The 22,832-nt window shown below is 48.3% G+C and overlaps 1 protein-coding gene across 1 annotated transcript in view; it reads right to left on the reverse strand.

Moving 5' to 3' along the window:
* Positions 1-22,832, reverse strand: part of SLC26A7 (solute carrier family 26 member 7) — a 99,836-nt gene that overhangs the window by 41,364 nt on the left and 35,640 nt on the right. The window contains exons 6-12 of the mRNA XM_075316260.1: positions 22,199-22,281; positions 12,362-12,509; positions 11,152-11,265; positions 9,980-10,057; positions 9,797-9,892; positions 7,558-7,664; positions 4,114-4,180 (exon numbers count right to left, since the gene is read on the reverse strand). Of these exons, the coding sequence (XP_075172375.1) occupies positions 4,114-4,180; positions 7,558-7,664; positions 9,797-9,892; positions 9,980-10,057; positions 11,152-11,265; positions 12,362-12,509; positions 22,199-22,281 (693 nt within the window). The remainder of the gene's footprint in view (positions 1-4,113; positions 4,181-7,557; positions 7,665-9,796; positions 9,893-9,979; positions 10,058-11,151; positions 11,266-12,361; positions 12,510-22,198; positions 22,282-22,832) is intronic.

Here is a 22,832-nt window from a genome sequence, read left to right on the forward strand (position 1 = left end):
CTAACCCCCTACATAGCGCCAGCATCCTTTCAGAGCAAAGTGACCCCGGGTCCGGAGGCGCTCGAGCCACCCACCAACAAGCCCGGATCCGAGCGGCTCGGCTGCAGCCAAGCGCGGGGCGGTACACATCGACTCTTCTGGCGTCACGAACAGGATACTTACCTAATCACCTACTTGGTGAAGTGCGCCTTGAAGTGGAAGTCAGCGGTGACCCGTTGAAAAATTTCAGAATCCGCCATCTTGCCGCCATCTTTTGGCGCGAAGACTCCCGCCAAAGACTTCTTCCCCGCAAAAAGAGCGCGAGAGTTTAAGCCCCGCCCTTTGGGAACACGGCCGTGCCGAAAAGCGAGCAGTCGAAAAACAAAACTGATCTGCCAAAGAATCGAGTGCTGCGAAAAGACCAAGGGGGGGCGGGTGAAGACGCAGTGTCATGTGACCGAAAAGATAAAAGGCAGGGACTCCAGGACTCTGCCACATGTTTGGTTCCTGGACTCCAAGAGTGCACCATGTCCGCCCCGTCTGGCAAGCCTGCAATCCCGAGGCTGCTCCTGGAACAGCGGCATGGGTGGAAACGCAGACGACGCTAATGTGCTGCCGCTTGCAAGCCCAGGTGCGGTTCCTGATGGAGCGATGGGTGGCCGAGATGGAGGAGATAGCTGCAGCCGTGCGAGTGCGTGAAGTGGAGGGAAATTTTGGAAAGCGGGTAAGCGACCCATGCCCCTATGTCCCCGGGGAACCGGCCGACGCGGCTGAGGGACCCGGTCTGCCCCTGCCCTCCATGTTGCTTCCCTCGCCACCCGTATCAGTTGCCGTTGCCTCCCCGCTCGGTCCGCTGCCCCCAACATCGGCAGCGGAGTCCGTCCCATCTGCCCGCGAGGACCCGCCTGTGGAGGCAGACCGCGGACGGCCGATTGTATGGCCTGCACCGATCCAGCTCCCGTGGAAGATCAGTCCTCGGAAGATGCCCGTTCCCGAGGTGGATCCGCCGATCCCGGAAGTGACCGCGCCCCAGCTACTCAACGCCCCGGCAGTCCGCCCGGCCAAGATGGAGGTGGATGCCGAACGGAAGAGGGCCCAGCAGGTAATGCTGGCCGTTTCCAGATCACAGGCCTCGGCTGAGGTCCCGGGGGGTTGCCGCTGCCAAGCAGCAGAGCCGGCCGTGACACACTGGGGTTCCCCAAGGAGGGTGCCGGTCATAGCTGGCACGGGGGAGCTCCGGCTGGGCCCGACCCCCGCGCAAAGGGAGCAGGCAGACGCTCCATATTGGGAGTGGCAGCAGCGCCAGCTGGGCCGGGAGATCGCGGCCCGGGAGAAGCAGAAGGCTGAAGTGCTAGCCCGGACAATCAAGGAGAAGGAGAATCTCCGCAGCGCCACCTATCGGGTGCAGGGCCCAACTTGGGAAGGCCAAGTCCGCCAGTTTGACCCCCGCCGTGGATGGGGGTTCATTTTCAAACCCGGCCTGGAGGCCGAGATCTTTGTCTCCCAGAGGGATATGTACCCCCACCTTACAATGGGTCACCCGAACCGTGACCTGGAGCCCGGAGAGCTGGTGAGCTACACCCAGCATTGCGGGGAGAGGGGCTGGTTCACCCTTGATATGAAAAGGAGGGTCAGCCGCAGTACCCAGTCCCGTCCCCCGCCATACAGTCCTGACACACCCTGTCAAAAGAAGGTAGCGGTGCCCGGCTACCATGTTCCCGTCCCCGTTGGGACTTTTGTTGATATTCCCGTTGTTTACCCCATTTTCATAGACAAGGCCGAGAACTTGCAGGCCACCCAATAACTTTTGGGCTTGTACATAATCCCGGACCACCCTTTCAGGTCCTACAGTCTCCGGAGAGGCTGGTTGGAGGAAGGGCCTGCGGCAGAGGAGGCCGAGGTCCCGTCACCATGGCAACCGGTGACAACCCTCCGGGTCAGGGGTCCTCTGGACGTGGGGCCTCTGAGAGACTGCCGGGTATGGAACTTTGTACCCGGCCCGTTGTGGGCAATACCCGGACTTGAACCCGATTCCTGGACTGGGGAAAAGGGGTGCTGACCTGTTTTTAGAGGCAGCATCAAGGTTAGGTTTGTTTGGGTGGGAAACTGAAAGGACCCGGTCCCGTTCCCATTGAATAAAAATGTTTTTAGCCGTTTGCAACGATAAAGAAAAATGCCTCCCGTAAGGGATGATTCGTAAAGTCTGCTTAAAAATGTAAAAAGTTAATATAATTGTATGTGTTTTCCCGTTTTATCTTTGCAGTTTTCAAAATAAACCGGTGGTGGTCGGACAGCCCGCGGACGGTCTGTATTAAACCAAGGGGAAATCTGACGCCCTGGTCTAGCCAGGTAGTCACAGGTAGGCCCTGCATAACACCAGTCCCACACTAGGTAACACCTGCCAAACACATACACCCTAGTCACCTCCCTCAGGGTTTGATGGACACACCAGGGGGGCGGAGCCAGGCGGTTGGCATGCCCACCGAGGAGTTCAGAGGGCCTGAGGCAGGAAGTGAAGTCAGTCAAGTTCAACAGTCAGTCTAGTTCAGGATTCAAGTTCAACAGTCAGTGAGTGGAGTTGGAGAGTTCAAGTGCAGCAGACCTGTGCCCAGGTCTGCCGCGGACTGACAACAGGTGTCTGGGTCGGAGCCCAGTCACCTCTGGCTAGGAGGCAGATGGTGGCCTTAGCCTGCAGGAGTCGGGAAGATGGCCAGGTGGAACCGTAAGAGACCGGGACAGGGTAGTGGCCCGCCGGTACTGAACCGGGGAACCGACTGGAAACCGGAGCACACAGGGGGGTACTCAGACCCTGAAACGAGGTCCAGAAGCCACTGGACTGAGTTAATTCACTGATTGAGGTCTGGACTATAGGTCCTTTCCCACCCAAGTCCCAACTGAAGACAACAACCCACCGAGGGGGATAGAAAGCCACCGCACAGGCAGAGAGATCCCACGGGCCAGCGTCTGCGGGCAAACGGGCTTTCCTGACACTCATACCGCCGGGGAGCGGACTCCCATCGCTGAAGCGAAGGCAGTCTACATACACACTACACGGTGCAGGAGAAAGGTGAAGACCACCGAACAGGGTGGGGGACCAGACGCAGCCGGCTGCAGGCACCGACCACAATCATCTTGGTTTACCAGAGACTCTTGTGCATCAATCATAGTGAGTACAACTGTGCCCTCGGGCCACGCAGCTCCCTGCACCGCCAAGCACTGACATACCATCCCAATCGGGTCCCGGGGCCATCACCCCTACCCACGGAGGGGTTAACACCTTTGCTGCGCAACATCTCCCCCAGGTGCCTAGTAAACAGCAGCGGTGGTGTTCCCATTCACCACAGCCCGTGGGTGGCATCACAAACTTAACTAAAAGCCACGGCCCCGGTCGTAAACCTAACCCCCTACGTAGCGCCAGCATCCTTTCAGAGCAAACTACAAATAATGTATGAGTCCCAAAAGAACCACATACACATAGGAGTGTGAATTTCCAAAAAAACATCAATTTTTATTAAAGATTTACATATACAAAAATCTAAAAACACATGATTCATTAATCAGAAGGTATAAGGAGGACCTCTACCAAACATCCACCCCCCACAAAAGTGGAGCAGTGTGTCTAGCTAGCATAGAAATATAGGACAAATAGTAGATTAAGCCCCATATCTTAGTTACAGCTCCCAGAGGTGTACGCTGTCACTAGACATAATGTAGCTCCCAGATACTGCAGGGAAAATGCCGTCTAACAGGATCAAACAATTAGTATAAGATAAGATTCACGGCTTACCCATAGAGTAAACAATAGTAGGAGCTCCTGACACACAGCAGTGGGGGGAAGGAATGCAGCTCTCAACCCGGACGCGTGTCGCTTAATGCTTCTTCAGCAGGATGAAGGCAGGGGCGGAAGTGAAACCTAACCCCCTACATAGCGCCAGCATCCTTTCAGAGCAAAGTGGCCCCGAGTCCGGAGGCGCTCGAGCCACCCACCAACGAGCCCGGATCCGAGCGGCTCGGCTGCAGTCGAGCGCGGGGCGGTACATTTACATTTCAGAAGCAAGTGGACAATAAAGAAATCTGTGCAAATAGTACACAACATTAAAATATGGATGTGAGTACGGGTTGTAAAATCCTTACTGGGTACTTCTCTTCTGTCACTGCACAATAGTCTTCATGCATATCTACGACATGTAGTATCTTTGATCTGTAAAGTTAAAGAAATGAATATTAATTCATAGGCCAATTATCATGTAATGAATCGGCAAACAAATATAGATCCTAGTGTGCAATTATTTATGTCAAATCTATTTCAACCCCTTATCGACAACCACCGAACATGTACAGCACAAGTCTGTAGTGTTTGTATGGAGCCGGCTCACGGGATAGTGGCATTAACAGCATGGTGGCATTGGGGTGCACCTGTGACATGATTAAGGGGCGCCTATGGGTTGCTATGACAGGCAGGGATCTGTTGAAGACCTCCCTGCTTGTTATTATGGAGTTCCCTTGAAGCCCAGCTTATAGACAGGCTTCAGAAGAGACTATGATTTTTACTATATACAGCAATACTGTAGTATTTCTTTTTACAGCACAAAGAATCAGACAATCACAGGTTATACTGTATTTTTCGGACTATAAGACGCACCGGACCTAAGACACCCCTTGATTTTAGAGGAGGAAAATAGGAAACTAAAATTTTAAGCAAAAAAATGTGGTCATGACACAATGTTATGGGGCAAGGATCTGCTGCTGACACTGTTATGGGGGTAATGTCAACAAATTATCTACTAAGGTACCCCATCATGGTAATGATCCTCCTGCCTTGCATATTATCCCCATCCTTGTATATATGTCCCCCATCCTGGTATAGCCCCATCCTGATAAATACCCTCATCCTGATAAATACCCTCATCCTGCTATATACCCCCATCCTGATAAATACCCCCATCCTGGTATATGGCCCGCATCCTGTGGCACACATAAAAACATAAACATTTATACTCACCTTTCCTCACTCCACGCAGCATCGCTCGTCTTCCTGTCTGTGCCAGCAGCAGCGCCGCTGACCTGTGTGGAGCCGTGCGCACAGTGATGACGTCATCACTGTGTGCACCACTCTCTACACACATCAGCAGGCCCAGCAAACAGGAAGTCATCGCGATGCTGCTGGGAACGGTGACCGGTGTGTATACTTATTCACTGCCCCCCACGCTGATGATGATGCGTGGGGAGCAGTGAATATAGCCGCACATGATCACTCTGAGCTGTAGTTGCCAGGGGTGATCACGCGGGCCGGCTGTTTAGTATGCGCGCACCCACCGCCCATCATCCCGCCCACCTGTCAGTGCCGGCTTCAGGGCTGAAAGGGCGATGATGGACATCAGGATGCAGTGCATACGAAATGAGGCTAATTAGCGAGCCCACGTGGTCACAGTGGGTGCTGCTACAGCCTGTTCCTGCCTCTGATGACTCGCTCCACCACCACCGCACCCCCCTTCCCCGCAGCCATTGGACTATAAGATGCAACCCCCACTTTTCCCCAAAATTTTGTGGAAAAAAAGTGCGTCTTATAGACTGAAAAATACAGTAGTTCCTTAAGGGCACTAATAAATAATGAAAAGTAAAAAAAGTATTAAAAAATACAAAAAGAATGTTTAAATCATCCTCCTTTCAACCAATTAAAGTTAATAAAAAAATGTAAAAAATATACATATATGGTATTGTCACATTCATAAAAGTCAGAACTATCAAAATATAAAAACAATTAACCCAATTTGTAATCACCAAAAGAGAAAAAACAAAAAAACGGCAAAATTACATTTTTTTTTATTGTTGCAATACCACAAAAAATGCTGTTATAAGAGATGAAAATGTCACATCTATCCCAAAATATTATGAATAAAAACAACCTCTCACCCCACAAAAGACAATCCCTCACATAGCTCCATCATCCAAAAGATGAAAATGTTACAGGTCTCGGAAAACACTGATAATTTTTTATTTTTTTTTCCAAAGTTCTGATTTTTTTTCACCAATAAAATAACAAAAAGACTAAACAAGTTTGATATCAACTAATCGTACTGATGAGGATAATCATAAGCGGGCTTTACACGCAGAGATATCGATAGCGATATCGCTAGCGAGCGTACCCGCCTCCGACGGTTGTGCGTCACGGGTAAATCGCTGCCCGTGGTGCACAACATCGCTAGGACCCGTCACACTATACTTACCTGCCTAGCGACGTCGCTGTGGCCGGCAAACCGCCTCCTTTCTAAGGGGGCGGTTCGTTCAGCATCACAGCGGCGTCACTAAGCGGCCACCCAATAAAAGCAGAGGGGCGGAGATGAGCAGGACGAACATCCCGCCCACCTTCTTCCTTCCTCGAACAACATCGTACCTGCAACAGCAACGATAATTGGGATTGGAACGACTGGACAACGATCAACGATATGGTGAGTATTTTTGATCGTTACCGGTCGTTCCTGCGGTGTCACACGCAACAACGTTGCTAACAAGGCCGGATGTGCGTCACGAATTCCGAGACCCCAACGACATCTCGTTAGCGATGTCGTTGAGTGTAAAGCCCGCTATATGGTGAGGTCACTTTTACCACATAGTATATGTTTTAAAAACGATTCCCAAAAAGCAATTTTTTTTGCCATTTTCCAGTATACTAAATGGTAAAATGAATGGTGTCATTCAATAGTACAAGTCATCTCGCAACAAAAAAATATATTTATGTGGACAGTGAAATAATAAAGTTGTAACTCTTGAAAAAAGGGGAAGAAAAAACAAAAAGGCAAAAATGGAAATATGCCGCAAAGTAAAAAGTAAAAAATTTAAAAAAGGCAAAAAACATCAGTTTGGATCTCCCCCTTTTCACCAATGAAAAATAAACAGACAATTTGGTTTTGCTCCATCCATACGAATCCAATTTAAGAAAATATAACATTATTTATCCCATATGGTAAACTTGGCTAAAATAATGCAATGAAAATATAATATGTACTTTAAAATGACACCAAGAAAAACTGCAGCTCAACACGCAATAAACTCTCATTCAGCTCCATTGATGGAAAAAGTGTTTCAGGAAATCGTGACACAAAATGAATTTTATTTTACAAAGTTTTAATTGTTTTTAACCCCTAATATGTAAAAACTATAATAAAACAGTAAACCAATTTGGCAATCATGTTTCTAAGTCATTTTTACTGTGCATTGAAAAACAAACAAAACGAAAGAAAAAAGAAAAGCAAAAAAAAACAATGGCAGAACTGCTTCTTCTTCACCATTTCACCATACTTGGAATTTTCACCACTTTTCAAGACAATGAATGGTGTCATTGAAAATTAGAACTTGGCCCACAAAGAACAAACCCTCAAAGGGCTCTATTATCATAGAAAAAAAAAGTTATGGCTTGTGCAAGAAGGCTTTGAAAAAACGGAAGGACAAGAAAAATAGAAAACAACTTGTCAGAAAGAAGTTAAAGAGAACAATATGGAGCCTACAAAATGCTGCAGCCAGCTCAAAATAACGAAAAGAAACACACAAAGTTAATGACAGTTATAGTGTAGTTCTTACCTGGTTAATCTCAGCACGCCAACTGCTATGCTAAACACCACGCCAAATAAAAGGCCAATATTTGCGGCAAAGCTGATTGTAACCAGATAAGTGCAAATCCAGATCACCTACAAATGAAGTCCGGAAAGGAAATAGAGGAATCAGAATTTAGGTTACAAAGTGTCCTGCCTATTTCTGTTTGGCAGTGATTGACAGCAGAACATCACATTGTAGGTTTATTTTACTTGTATAGTTACAGAAAAGTGAGCTGAAACTACCCAATCCTGCCTGTTTGGGGATTTCTTTCCAACTCATGGTCCTCTACTGGCTATCCATTCTATATAGTACTCATGGTAACTGATATGATATGAGAAGGTAAAGAAATTCGATTCATGTGACTGAACCCTACCGGCCGGAACGTTCCTCACACAGGACCTCAACTGTTTAACCAAGGAATTATTGCATCTATAAAAGATTACCATCTACCCAGCGCTTATAGGGATTTACACTTTCTATATGAAACTTTATGGACTGCTGTCCTAGAGTTTTATTTGCACCTTAGTGCAACTGTAAGAGGGTGTCCAGTGCCCTGCCGCCCTTGAAGAAGTGTTATGATCAAGTATAGATATTTTAGAGTGATGTATTTACGTGTGTACATTTTCCTGTGTAATTTGGCCAGCCGTCACTAGGTGTCACTGGGTCCCTGGTCCCACAGTGTAAGGGAATGTGAGGGAGTGACAGGCTGGCATGGGTTAAAAGGGGGAGGACAGTCCCCAGCACAGAGGAGATTAGGGAAGGAAGCTTCCTGGTACAAGGAGATAGGGAGTAGCAAAGAAAGGACCTGCAGGGTTAGATGTAGCAGAGTGGAGTCATGTGGTGTGGAGGAGTCAGGCATAGAGAGAGAAGACAGAAGAGATAGAGTCGAGGAGACCGAAATGAAGTGTGAGCCCCATCAGCTATGAAGTGTAAATCCAGTAAAACAGAGGAAAAGAGGAGAGCATCGCTTTCTTAGGTCGGCAACTGTAAGGGGTACTTTGCACGCTGCGACATCGCTAGCCGATGGTAGCAATGCTGAGCGCGATAGTACCCGCCCCCATTGCACATGCGATATGTTGTGATAGCTGCCGTAGTGAACATTATCGCTATGGTAGGTTCACACGCACTTACCTTCCCTGCGAAATCGCTCTGGCCGGCGACCCGCCTCCTTCCTAAGGCGGCAGGTCATGCGGCGTTACAGCGACGTCACACGGCAGGCGATCAATAGAAGCGGAGGGGCGGAGATGAGCGGTATGTAAACATTCTGCCCACCTTCTCCCTTCTGCATTGCCGGTGGACGGCGGGCGCAGGTAAGGAGATGTTTGTCGCTCCTACGGCTTTACACACAGTGATGTGTGGAGCTGCCGGAACGACAAACAACATCGTACCTGCGGACGCACCGACATTATGAAAATGAACGATGTGACACAGATCACCAATTTTTGACTGTTTCACGCTCGTTCATCTTCTCTCCTAGGCTTTACACGTTGCAACGTCGTTACCGGCGCCGGATGTGCGTCACTTTCGATTTGACCCCGACGATATCGCAATAGCGATGTCGCAACGTGCAAAATACCCCTAAGTGGTACAGACAGATGGTTTGCGGGGTCGCTACCAGAGTGGGAGCACAGTCAGAAGGTTGCTAAAGAGCTGAGCCATCAGACCAGCCAACATACTAAATGGTTGGGTCAGGAAGGAAATGATAAATTCCCTAACCCTCCTCTCCTTGGTTGTGTTCTGTAAAGAAAGAAGTGCCTTTGATAGACCTTGCCTTTGATAGACCTTGGTGTAAAAACTGCCTTAAAAAAAGTGGAAGCTGTATGTTAAATGAATTTGTAGTAAAGTTGTTACAGTTTTAACTGGTTGTGAACTTGTGGCATGTGATGTCGTCGATTGTAGTGAATGGGATCCACAAAAGCCGGATAAAGACCTAGATGAGCAGCTTCAAGCAGGTACCACCTCCATACCCACTCTACACTTCACTCTGCCCACCTGTCTCTGTATTGTGCAGGGGTGGGTTGAGGACTACAACCCTTGCCCAAGACTGCCCCTCCCTGGTACGTTACTCAACAGGTCATCAGGTCAGTGGGTTTTAATCCACTTTTTGGGGGTTTATAGGGCATAATTACCTAAATGGAAATATTATTTATACAAAATTACAAAAGGGGTAATTGTTTAATTTATTAAAAGCTTAGTATCATAAATGCTTTCTTCCCGTTCTTACCCAATCACATTTATCAACATTCCAGTATTTCTTCAGATCTCTGAACTGTATGAGCATGCCCTTAAGGCCCACAACAATTATCGGGGCCAGGACACACTGCAATGGAAATGTGGCTAATATTAGTAGTCTTCAATTTCAAGATGTAGGTAAAAGATTCAATTCCGCAAACCTACATTCCCTCACCATAGGCAGCCAGGATAAGAGCGGTGCAACAAAATAAATGACGATCAGGACCAATGCACATGATATCAGAGACGCCATCTGAGGAGCAAAGAAACACATTCATATACGGTAGAGCAATACATATTACATCCATACTTGTCAATGAGAGAGCGTTTAGCATTAACGTTCTGTTTGTTCTACCCCTATCTTAACCTCCCCAGGTCCACTGCCAACTCTCAGCTTCAGCACCCAATGTCTTATCAATATCGCTGGGGCCAATAAGTGAGATTGGCAGCTCTGCCCAATTAGACAGTAAGAGCCGCTCAGAGCCACTGAGTTCACTGATTGTCTGCAGCTCTAGGAATATGAAGTCAACTCTGCAAATAATAACCAACATCAGGAACAGCGGCAGAGAGTCAAAGCTAGACCCGGGGAAGATGAGTAAAGAACATATTGCTTTTTTAGAACAAACTGCACCTGGGGACATATTGGGCACTCTTGTCAGTTATCTATTGTCATTTTGGTCTATATGTCAGGTGCTCCTCCTGTTGAATGGGCACTCCTTGGTATGACCTGAGCCTTAAGCCTGCTTTACACCTTACAATTTTGCATACGATATCATATGCGATCGTACCCACCCCCATCGTATGTGCGGCACGTTCAATTTGTTGAACGTGTCGCACAAATGATTATTTCCCGTCACACGTACTTACCCTTCCATACGACCTTGATGTGGGCAGCGAACATCCACTTCCTGGAGTGGGAGGGACGTTCGGCGTCACAGCGACGTCACGCGGCAGCCGGCCAATAGAAGCGGAGGGGCGGAGATGAGAGAGACGTAAACATCCTGCCCACCTCCTTCCTTCCGCATTGCCGGCGGGAGCCACGGGACGCAGGTAAACTGCTGTTCATCGTTCCCGGGGTGTCACACACTGCGATGTGTGCTACCTCAGGAACATTGAACAACCTCACGTTCAATTTTCAGGAATTGAACAACGTGCGTGTGATGAACGTTTTAACGTTCAAACGCAATCGCACGTAGCTGTCACAAGTTACAATATAACTTACAATGCAGGATGTGCGTCACTTACGACGTTACCCCGCCGACACATCGTAAGATATATTGTAGCGTGTAAAGCCCGTTTTAGCTTTAGGTTTTCATTTACATAACACTAACATTGCAGATTGCTGACCTGGGTTTTCGATCCGATGCTGTATAACAGAAAAGTGCGGACGGGGGCTCCTGAATTTGGAATGCAAAAGAAAAATGATGGGATAATATTGCTGAGCCCATGGGCAAAGAGTTCCTGCAAGAAATAAAATGGAACAGGTCTTCAAAAGACATAGGTCGTTCTCAAAATGTTCTATTTCCTCTAAGCATTCAATGGATGAACGATGATGACCTGGGTACATGATATTGTGCGCTGATGTACTTTGTATTCATTCTGATGTTTTCTCACTGTTCCTACCAGGGCATGCTAGACATGTATGTGGAGCCCCTGCGGCCTCAGTCGCTACAGGGTACTGCACCTCACTTAAAGTGTAGTATTCATCTCGGGTAAGGAAGGGGTTAATCACCAGTGTTCCACATTTCTACCTTACATACAGCTTAGGTGCCTTCTCACTGGGGACTGGACTAGAGTAGGCTGGGGGGTGGCCATCAAAAGGCATGGGACTTTTCCGGTCACTAGGACAACCACCTAAGGGGCGGGCACCACTTGGGGTAGAAGAGGAGCAACCTGGACACAATCTTCAGTCAAGTCGGGACTACAGTTCTGGCGACACGACATCACTGTCTTCTTTCTCTCTTCACGGGGCCTGAGGCTTGGAGCGGAAAGATCAGCCCGGGTTCCTCAATTCTGAAGGGGCATCCCTTAGGAAAGGACATTTTCAAGCACCGATGGCTACCTCTAACTTATCTGGGATCGGCTGGAGCCCATCACGATGGAGACCGGCACCTCCCGGGCAACCCATGGACAGTGAGTAAAGACCTGGAACAGCAACTACTGTATCCGCCCCTTCATTGCTGTCACCGTCACCCCACGCTTCGGCACCAACGCCCACTACTTCCTCCATCATCCTCCCTGGGGTCTAGCTTCACCTGCGGGAAGCTGAACTATCCTAGCTGCGACACCACCCACCCCAGAGGACAGCGACTGCAGTGACGGCTAATCCCTGGCCGCATACCGCAGGTGGAATATTTGGAACAGGAATATTTGGAAAATCCTGGATGCAAAACCAAATCGGGAGGTAGAAATTATCCAGCTATTTAGAGTTAAATGTCTTCAAAGTTGTTATTCAGAACTTCTCAATTCCACATCACAAGGGGAGAGGCCCTGTGTCTCTCGGTCACTTGCCAGGTCATCATGGTACATCATGTCATTAAAGATAAGTGCAGTTTACCTGATTTTCACACATGGGGTATTTAAACCTTTTTGATGAGTTGTAAGCAAGAAATATCGAGACTGCATATCCAACTATGGCCACCCCAAAAGCTTCCACAACCACATGCTGGAGGGTGTCCATTGGTGGTGCCTGAGGAAGAGGTATTCTAAAAAGGTAAGACATATAGCCATTACTATGAAATATTGACATATCTCAGTCCTAAAAGGGCTTTCCTCAAAGTACCTAGCACTACTGTCCATAAAGCTGATGGAGAAGCGTGTGACCAGACCTGCCAATCCATCTCCTCTAAGGCTATGTGTCCACGGTAGAATGTCCCTGCGGATTTTTCTGCCTGAAAATCCGCGACTTTCGCGGCAAATCCGCACCCGTGGATTTACCGCGAATTTACCGCGGATCTGCCGCGGATTTTGATGCGGATTTCATTTTTTTTTTTTCCCCCAATCAAAACCAAAAATCCGGACCAAATCTGCACCAAACAATTGACATGCTGCAGATTTTTCCGGATCAAAATCCACGGCAAATCCGCAGCGGAAAAATCCGCAGCATGGACACAGCATTTCCAAAAAACCATTGAAATGGCTTGGAAGTGCCGCTGCTGCAGATTTTCGGGAAATCCGCGGCAAATCCGCGGCAAAATCCGCGCAAAATCCGCAGCGTGGGCACATAGCCTAAGAGAATAGCAGCTTTTCCATGTGAGGTGCTTCTCTATTGGAAGAGGCTGACGGAGAGGTCTGATTACATGCTTCTCCACCAGCAGTCACTTTATGGACCGGAGATCTGTGCAGTGTGGGAGGAAGGCGACATTAACAAGTGCAAGAGAACGTGTCATACCCAGATAATAGTAAATATACACAACATCAGGTCCTGAACACATCTGTTAAAATAAAGAAAGTGGACAAACCCTTTAAGACCACTCACTAGGGCTCTGACGTCATCTCTGCAGTCTGTTAGGTTAGGTCCATGCAGATTGGATATGGCAAGGTAGCATAGGAAATGCCTCACTGACTGTGGGGTCCGTCAGTATGTAAAAGGTTAATGCAGACTGTCTGCAGGGCTTCAGCAATTGGCTGTTGGTTTGATGTAATAATAGGGGAAGTTCGGCTTAATAAACCCTTTCTTTTGTGGGTCACCCCTCTTTTCTCCCTGCGTGCAGTGGCTCAAGGAGACCACCCACCCCCCATGATCTTTGTAGACTTAGACATCACTCTTTTTAAAAAAAAATACATATTTACAGTATACAGTGATACAACAGAATATTTACTCCATTTCACCACACATTCCCATTGACCATTCATTTCTATGCTGCCATACACATCTAATTTATGCACTTATGGGTTTTTCATGGTTCTATGACCCCCTTGCATGTTAAGCGCTCTGACATGCAGACATGGAATATAAAGTAAAATATGGTGTAACTTAAAACTAGTACACCTGACCCACTCGGTTCTTGTACAGACTAAAAGTCCCAGCTGTGCAGTCCTTAAAGACCCCTGCGCAGACTGAAGCAACCTAACTGGATGACTAAGATGACCGCTCGGACCTCTGCTTCCTAAGGGTTCCATTGTAGGCCTCCTAAAGAATCAGGGGGAAGGTGCAGAGTAAAAATAAGGTAAACCAAAAGTTATAATCTGTCAGGAGAAACACTAGGCAGACAGGCTGTAGCTCCAAGCAGGATCCACATTGGAAATATCACCAGGGGGAAACGGAAGCCCAGGGAAGCTTTATATAGTTACACCTGCTGGGTGATAGCTTAGACTGTATTATAGCTTGGAAAACACTTGGCAGAAAGACAATGAACACACAACCAAAGTGTTCAGAACCAGGACATTGACAAAACCTGACTGTGGCTCAGTGGAGAGTGAAATGGACGGCTGCCAGTTCAAATCCGAGGCATGACATTGCCTTTACTCTACTTATTTCTGTGAGTACAGATGACAAATGACTGGGATGGTCATCAGCCATGGTGACATTGAGTTTGCATGTCGGTCGCAGAAGTCAAAATCATATTGTGTTGGTATAATGATGCATAAAACCTTATTGCAAGCAGCAGGCGAGAAAAAAAGGACAAGCGGGGCAACTGGAGGACCAGGAGTTATTTTATTTATCAACCTATTCATTTTGGTAACGTGAAGCATGGCAGCTTTGCAGTTTTTCCTATATGAGGTGTGGCGCCCCTGACCTGGTCAGGAACCACTGAGTACTGCACCCATGCTGGGTCAGTACAAAACAGGTAATCCTGATGGCTGAGTAGGGTGAGGACACATATAGGCACCCTTTAACCAGAACACACATACACATTAGAGGGGACCCCTGAGCAGACCCAGGGAGGGGGCGTGGCCCTCGCATCCCAGATAGTGTGGTGTTATAGTGTAGCTGGAGGAGAGTTGTGCAGTGGCAGACAGAGGAGAAGGAGTGGAGCAGCCGTGTCTGAAGTGTAGGGCTGAAGAGCGGAACACTGTCAGATCCTGCACGTGCAGTGTCTGCTGACGGAGGAGAACACTGCCATACAGTTGCTTTGAAAGACACCAGAATAGAGAGAGAGAAGTACGGAGTCGAGTACGGGAACTCCTGGCAGTGAAAGCACATACGGGGTACAGGTCCCTAGAGACAGACATCCATTTACTGGTCTGCTGAATCCTGCCGGTGGGGTGGACAACAAGTTCCACACTAACCAACACAGAGTCCGCAGCATCAACAGCAACTAGGGGGCTCATAAGGAGGATCGATTCTAAAGCCATCTTATGCTTGGTCCACTCTCTCAGCAAACGGGCCAGAAAGGGGAAAATGGCAGTAGCGACTTCCCTGGACGCATTCCACGATACACTTCGAGTCAGGGGTGATCCGAAACAAAGGTGCAAGAAGGCGAGTCAGCAGTCACCCCATATAAGCCTGAGGGATACCTGGTTCCACCTGGTTCATCATAGCATTGCCCGGGTTGTCTCACGTTACCATGAGAAAAGTGAGTAAAAACCCTGAAAGACATTGCCACCTGTGTGTGAGTTCTTCTGCGACCTGTGGTACTACACACCTACACCTGAGCCCCTGGGGCCAGCCTCACTCTCGGGAGGCCATGACACCAGACTGCATTTACCATCAGCCCCAGACGCTCTCTAAATTGTAGTGGCGGTCACCCCTTGACCACAATACCGAGAGTGGCGTCACGAGTCCTATTAAAGTTAATCCGACTTACCTGTTGCCGGAAGATTCCCAGCACGTGAAGACCCTGAGGTGACCTGCAGGTGAGCGGAGGCTTCCCATTTTTGGCGTCACAAACAGGATAAGGACTAGACCTGTTCAGACAGGTGACCGTGCGCCTTGGCGGTCCGCTAAAAATTTGAATTGCCGCTATATTGCCACCGCAGAAAGCGCGCCAAGAAACAACAGCAACCCGCGCAAAAAGAAGTAACCGCCCACGAAGAGGTGTGGCCGACCTGGAATCCCTGGAGTGCTCTTACCGAGTGCACAGAGAGGATGAGAGCGGATCTGACCTTAGCCGGCGGAGACGTCCCAGGCTGGGGGAAGAAGAAGCAAAACTAAGAGAGAAAACGAAACTCAGGCTGCAACGTGACCAGAACCTGGTGAACAGCGAAGGAGTGAGGATGGCTTCTGCACGCAGCGAGCCAGAACCAGGCACTGCTGCCTGGTGGGAGCTGGGAGCTTGCCCAGTTTTGTGATCGGGTGCAAGCTCGGATCATGCAGCAAGTGATGGAGTGTCGCACGGAGCTACGGGAGACGGCTGCGGTGGTTCGGGCCTATGAGAAGTGGACCGTGCGACAAGTGCCAAGCCGAGAAGTGGCCACCCAGACTCCCTTGCTGATGCCTTTGGGTGAGTCCTACGCTGCCCCCGCCCGCTCGGGTACGCTGACCCCGCCGACGCTGTTACCGGAGGTGATCCCTGCCGCACTTCCCGCTGTAATCCATGCTGCGATGCCCGCTGAGACCCCTGCTGCGAAGTCCGGTTCAGCCACGCCGCGTTCGGCCAGACCAGACCAGGCCACACCTGCGTCCTGTCCGGCCAGACCAGACCAGGCCGCAGCAGCGTCCCGTCCGGCCAGCCCAGACCAGGCCGCAGTAATGCCGCGTCCGGCCAGATCAGACCAGGCCGCAACGCCTTTGACTTTTACCTTCCCGCCAGAAGTGGCCGAAGAAATGGAGTGACTGAAACAAGACCTGAAGGCTCGGTTTCCCGCCCACATGGTGGACAATTATTTGGTTCCCAGGCAGTCATCCGGATCCGGAGCGGTCCCAGCACTCTTCATGCCAGAGAGCAGCCCACCGCCCTGGCCAACCGATGCAAGCCCATCCCCAGCGCTGCTGCCGGAGCAACCGGAAGAGTGCTCAACACCACTAAGGGGGAGGAGGAGAGGCCTGGAGGCTAAAGTAACAATCCCCGAGCAGCCGGAGGAGGACAAAGCACCCTTAGCAAGTAAGGGAGGCCCGCAGGTCGCGCTGTTGCCCCACCACTGCTGGGAAGAGGTTATGATACCCCCTACTGAAGAGGAAACATGGGATGTCTTCATTCCCAGTATGAATGTGACCTGGGAGCCCGCAGACAGTAAAGTGATGGTGATGCGGAGGGCAGCCAGCAGAGGACGGCACCGCGTGAGGGCAAGGCAACCCCCTGTATAGCCTACCTCAGAAAGAGAAAGAGTGGAGGCCAGGGATTTACAGGAAAAGAAGTCACTGCGGCAGACCGGGTTCCAGACCTGAGGTCCTATCCACCGCAGAGTGGTTGAAGAATTTAATCTAAATACTGTCTATGGCTTTATTGTGGAGGCTGGTGTCAAGGAGGGCATCTTTGTGTCCAGAAGGGATGTCTGGTCCCACCTGCCCAGAGGACACCCTGGTCGAGACCTACATATGGGAGACCTCGTGGAATTCACCAGGCACAAGGGTGAAAGGGGCTGGTTTGCCCTAGACGTGGTACCATGCCTGAAGAGCTCCAGCTACGGCCCTGCAGCTTCCACCCAGTCCCTAAGGTCATCACCACAGCAAGCTCAGCAAGTACAGCCAGCTCAGCAAGCACAGCAAGCTCAGCAAGTACAGCCAGCTCAGCAAGCACAGCAAGCTCAGCAAGTACAGCCAGCTTAGCAAGCTCAGCAAGTACAGCCAGCTCAGCAAGCACAGTGACCACAGCAAAACCGAATTGCTCCAGAACCAACTTCCAGGTTTCAGTGCATTGAAGCGCCAAACTCTGGTTCAGAAAGACGCAGTTCTGTTTGATCCCAGTGAAGGAAAGTAAAGAAAAGTTCTACCAGTTTTGAAGTTACAGCAACATTTGAAGTTCAAGATAATGTGCCCACAAGTACTGTCGTGAGAATCTACCTGTTTTTGCACCTGGTTTTGTGCATTTCAACTAATGGACCATAAGGCTATGAACTGGCTCAATAGCCACAAACTCTCACAGTGTAAATAGTTAACCCAGAGGTACCAAACCAGAGCCCGCCAGTTTATGGGGCCTGGCTCTGCACCACCAGGAAGCACCCCTGTGATGGCGCTTGCTGTCCAGAAGACAAGGGAGCATGCCTGTTTATCGGGCCTGGCTCTCCACCACTCTGAAGCGGGTACGCCTGTTTATGGGGCCTACCTTTAACCACCAACCCAGGAAAAGAAGATGAGAGGGTTTTGGGTGGGTTAACGGACTTGTGGGTGGAGGGTGTTGAAAAATGGTACCTGATACAATGTTTTAAATGTTTTATATGTTTTTATGTGAACTGTTGTATTAAAAAGAAGAACTGTTGTTGTCTTTGCAGCCCGAGGATGTGCTGATGGTAACTAAGGGGGAATGTGGCGCCCTTGACCTGGTCAGGCACCACTGAGTACTGCACCCATGCTGGGTCAGTACAAAACAGGTAATCCTGGTGGCTGAGTAGGGTGTGGACACATACAGGCACCCTTTAACCAGAACACACATACACATTAGAGGGGACCCCTGAGCAGACCCAGGGAGGGGGCGTGGCCCTCGCATCCCAGATAGTGTGGTGCTGTAGTGTAGCTGGAGGAGAGTTGTGCAGTGGTAGACAGAGGAGAAGGAGTGGAGCAGCCGTGTCTGAAGTGTAGGGCTGAAGAGCGGAACACTGTCAGACCCTGCACGTGCAGTGGCTGCTGACGGAGAAGAACACTGCCGCACAGTTGCTTTGAAAGACACCAGAATAAAGAGAGAGAAGTATGGATTCGAGTACGGGAACTCCTGGCAGTGAAAGCACATACGGGGTACAGGTCCCTAGAGACAGACATCCATTTACTGGTCTGCTGAATCCTGCCGGTGGGGTGAACAACAAGTCCCACACCAACCAACACAGGGCCCGCAGCATCAATAGCAACGAGGGGTCCATAAGGAGGATCTGTGGAGGTCGCCTGAGCTATAGCTTGTTTCTTCAAACGTAATAAGAATATCTGTGTATATAAATAATCAAAATGTAGATGTAGTTGCATAATTATCTGTCTGTCTATGTAGCCATCGCATAGACCCATAATATAATTCTAAGCTGTATAAGCCATGAAGGAGTTAACCAAAGATAATGAAGCCAGAATGTGAAGCTGCAAAAGTGTTATCAGTAATGTTCACACAGAAGGAATGTACGGGAGGCAGGCAATGTGCTGTGAGAAATTAAGGAGTAAAAGTACTCCCTGTCTAGCTTCAAGGTTATTCATGCATATTGTGTAATTGGATCTATCGAATACACAAGTTAGTTGGTGATGCTGGCTCAAAAAGAACATGTCTCATGTATTCATGGTCTGATACATTAATATCGGCTCTGATATATATAGCTAATACGGCACAGTCTCTGATATCCCAAACGAAGACTCCATTAGCAGTCTTCACCAAAATTCTCTACCTTGACAGATTGAGCCTGGAGCCATCTTATCCTTGGTCCACGCTGTCAGCAAACGGGCCAGAAAGGGGAGAACGGCAGTAGCGACTTCCCTGGACGCATCCCACGATACACGTCAAGTCAGGGGTGATTCAAAACACAGATGCAGGAAGGTGAGTCAGCAGTCACCCCTATATCAGCCTGAGGGATACCTGGTTCCACCTAGTTCATCATAGCATCACCCGGGTTGTCTCACGTTACCATCAGAAAAGTGAGTAAAAACCCTGAAAGACATTGCTACCTGTGTGTGAGATCTTCTGCGACCTGTGGTACTACACACTTACACCTGAGCCCCTGGGGCCAGCTTCACTCTCGGGAGGCCATAACACCAGACTGCATTCACCATCAGCCCCAGACGCTCTCTAAATTGCAGTGGCGGTCACCCCCTCACCGCAATACCGAGAGTGGTGTCACGATTCCTATTAAAGTTAATCCGACTTACCTATTGCCGGAAGATTCCCAGCGAGTGAAGACCCTGAGGCGACCTGCAGGTGAGTGGGGGCTTCACAGAGGCATATAATCTATGTCAGGAGCCACAGTCAATGTCTTATTAAACTGCATACATTATTAACTACAGCTCTTGGAGCTTGTGAGGCTGGTGTACTTAGCTTGAAGATTTACTTAGAAATTGCTGTGTAATGCTTTGTGAGAGCCTCCCTGCTACATATTATAATGAGCATGTTAAGGCTTTAGCTTTAGGATAGTGTCTTCCGATAGGTGGCACTAGACTTCCTGTTACTTTACTCTCTGAAGAGGATATGTGCATATTCATTTTTCCAGGGGAGCACTGCTTGGCCTTTAAATCGCCGTAAGCCAAATTGGCTTTCTTCTTAAGTAGAAACTTTACCCCTTAAGCCCCGTCAGAGGCCTCTCACTCAGCCAAACTAGTTCTTCTGCTTTGCACCCATGAAGGGCAAACAATCAGAAACATGTGTTTGAAAACGGAGTTTCTAGTTTGGCTTCTTATGCCAAGTCATATAACAAGGCCCTTAATCTATCAGCAGGATTTCAAAACTCCAAACTATTTATATGTGCATGTAGCTTCTTCAAAGTCCAGCAATACTTTTACATGACCAGTCCATTCCTCTGTTACTGGTAAATCAGCATTAAAATTGGTATGCAAAATGACGATAAAGATCTATGTGTAGAAGCCTCTGTCACTCCAGCTCTATTCCCCACCAAACTCCATTGTCTCATGCTTCACTGACATCCTCTTTACTGTATGACTTCACCCAAAGAAGCTATCAGTAAAGCAGGAGAAGGTGGAGTTGGTTGGGAAATAGAGCTGGAGTGACAGAGGCTTCAGATCTACCATACCTCTTCAGCCTCATTTACATATCAATTTAAATGCTGATTTCTCAGTAACAGAGGATCGGACTGTCCATAGAAAGGTGTTGCTAGACTTGTCTTTAAAAGAATTACATGCATATATAGATTGGGGTGTGAAATCAAGAGGACAGAGTCCTTTAAAGGGTCCACAGTGACTTTCAGGATTGCTACTATCAATAGGTGACATTAGAGAGCCTGCATGTTTCCTTTCTACATAAGCTACTGCATTTTAATTTGAGAATTATTCACCTATTCTGGCATGAATTTTCAAAGTAAAGCTACTACCCTCATCAGGTCTAAGATGGTTATTTAAGAATGGATTTGGTTTATATTGTATGACTTGATGAAAGATCAACCTTAAAGAGAAATTAAAAATAGATTGTCTATGAGAACGTAGCAACTGAAAATGATCAGTGTGAAAATGAAATATGTTTCCTTTCAGAAAATCTTCATTCCTGGCTGCAGTTTGCTATAAAATAACAAACCGCTGTTTACTCCCTGTTACCGGCCCCAGCGCTGAGTCTCCACCACTGCTCACCAATGACTGGTATTGGCTACAACGCTGACGTCACTTTGACAGCTCTGCAGCCAATCAACAAACTCAGCAGCTCTGCCAATATAAACAGAGCGCCATCCTCAGAGCCACTGAGCTCACAGATTGGCTGCCAACCTGTCAATGTGACGTCAATGACGCCGCCAATGCCAGACACTCAGCACTGGATCCAGGGTCAATGAGTAAACAATGATTTTTTTATTACAAACTGCAGCCAGGGATGAAGCTTTTCTGAAAGGGAACAAACTTTATAAGTGGAAATGTGACGCCCCTGGATTATCAGGTCGTCACAGGGTATTGCACAATCTGCCCTCCCGTGCAGTATCCACCTCCTTCTTGGTTTAGGGTCCTTAACTATATGGTGTTGCCTACATCAGCTAATCAAATCCTAGATACACCCTGCACCACACACACCAAACACCAGTGGACAGCTTGAGTAGAATAGAGTCGCCCACCTAGGGAAGGGGGTTGAAATTGGGAGGTCAGGAGTGTCAGAAGGAGAGAGTTGAGTCTGGGAAGTGAGAGTGAGAGGAGGTCAGGAACAGGGCTCCTGGGAAGCAATCTATGTGGCAGACAGTGGTCTGGGCCTAGAGGGGCTGGACCCCCGGTCGCAGGGGATCGTGGCAAGGGGCACGGATCTGTCGAGGAGGACAGCCGGCGGCCTGACAATTTACCCGAGGCGAACGGAGTCTTCAAGAGCCGTTCCTACCCGCTCCAAAATCGGGGTACTGGTGCAACGAGGGGGATAGGACTTTCCACTCAAAACGGTCCAGAAAATCCTAAGCGTGAATCCTGAGAGCAAGCTCCCACACTTAACCACAGTGAGGAGCAGGACCCGGCAGGTTTCATACTACCGGGACCAACAGAGAAGTAAACTTAGTGCCAGGAGGAAGGTCACGGATCACCAGGCAGCACCATTGGGGACGGGACCCGAACTAAAGGTACCGTCACACATAACGAGATCGCTAGTGAGATTTTAATGTAAATATTAACTTTTTGTCCATTTAAGAGGTGAGAAATTCACAAATTTAGTAAAATTTTTTAAAAAAAGTACAGCAATTTAAGAGAAGAAATTACCCTTTTGGAATATGTCCAATAACGTCAATTCCAAAAGTTTTAGGCATATCCGCAAAGTAACAAACAAGAGAGGTTGAAACAATCTGTAAGAGAAACAGAGTATATAATGGATGCACTACACAGCTAAGCATACTAAAAAATAAATAAGCATAGAAGTACACATGTGATCAAAATTGTTGGTGCCCCTCATTTAATGAAAGAAAAATCCACAATGGTCACAGAAATAACTTGAATCTGACAAAAGTAATAATAAATTAAACAAAATCTATGAAAATGAACAAATGAAAATCAGACATTGCTTTTCAACCATCCTTCCACAGAATTTTTTAAATGAGGGTTCCCCTGAAAATAATGTGACAAAAGAGACAAATTACATCAAGGTGTGTCCACTAAATAGCATTACAGGTGACTACAATCTTGTAATCAGTCAGTGGGCCTGTATATATGGCTACAGATACTCACTGTGCTGTTTGGTGACATGGTGTGTACCACACTCAACATGGACCAGAGGAAGCAAAAGAAAGAGTTGTCTCGGGAGATTAGAAAGAAAATTATAGACAAGCATGTTAAAGGTAAAGGTTATAAGACCATCTCCAAAGAGCTTGATGTTCCTGTGACTACAGTTGCACAAATT

The sequence above is a fragment of the Anomaloglossus baeobatrachus genome, chromosome 6, assembly GCF_048569485.1.
Source record: "Anomaloglossus baeobatrachus isolate aAnoBae1 chromosome 6, aAnoBae1.hap1, whole genome shotgun sequence".
NCBI classification, from domain to species: Eukaryota; Metazoa; Chordata; class Amphibia; order Anura; family Aromobatidae; genus Anomaloglossus; species Anomaloglossus baeobatrachus.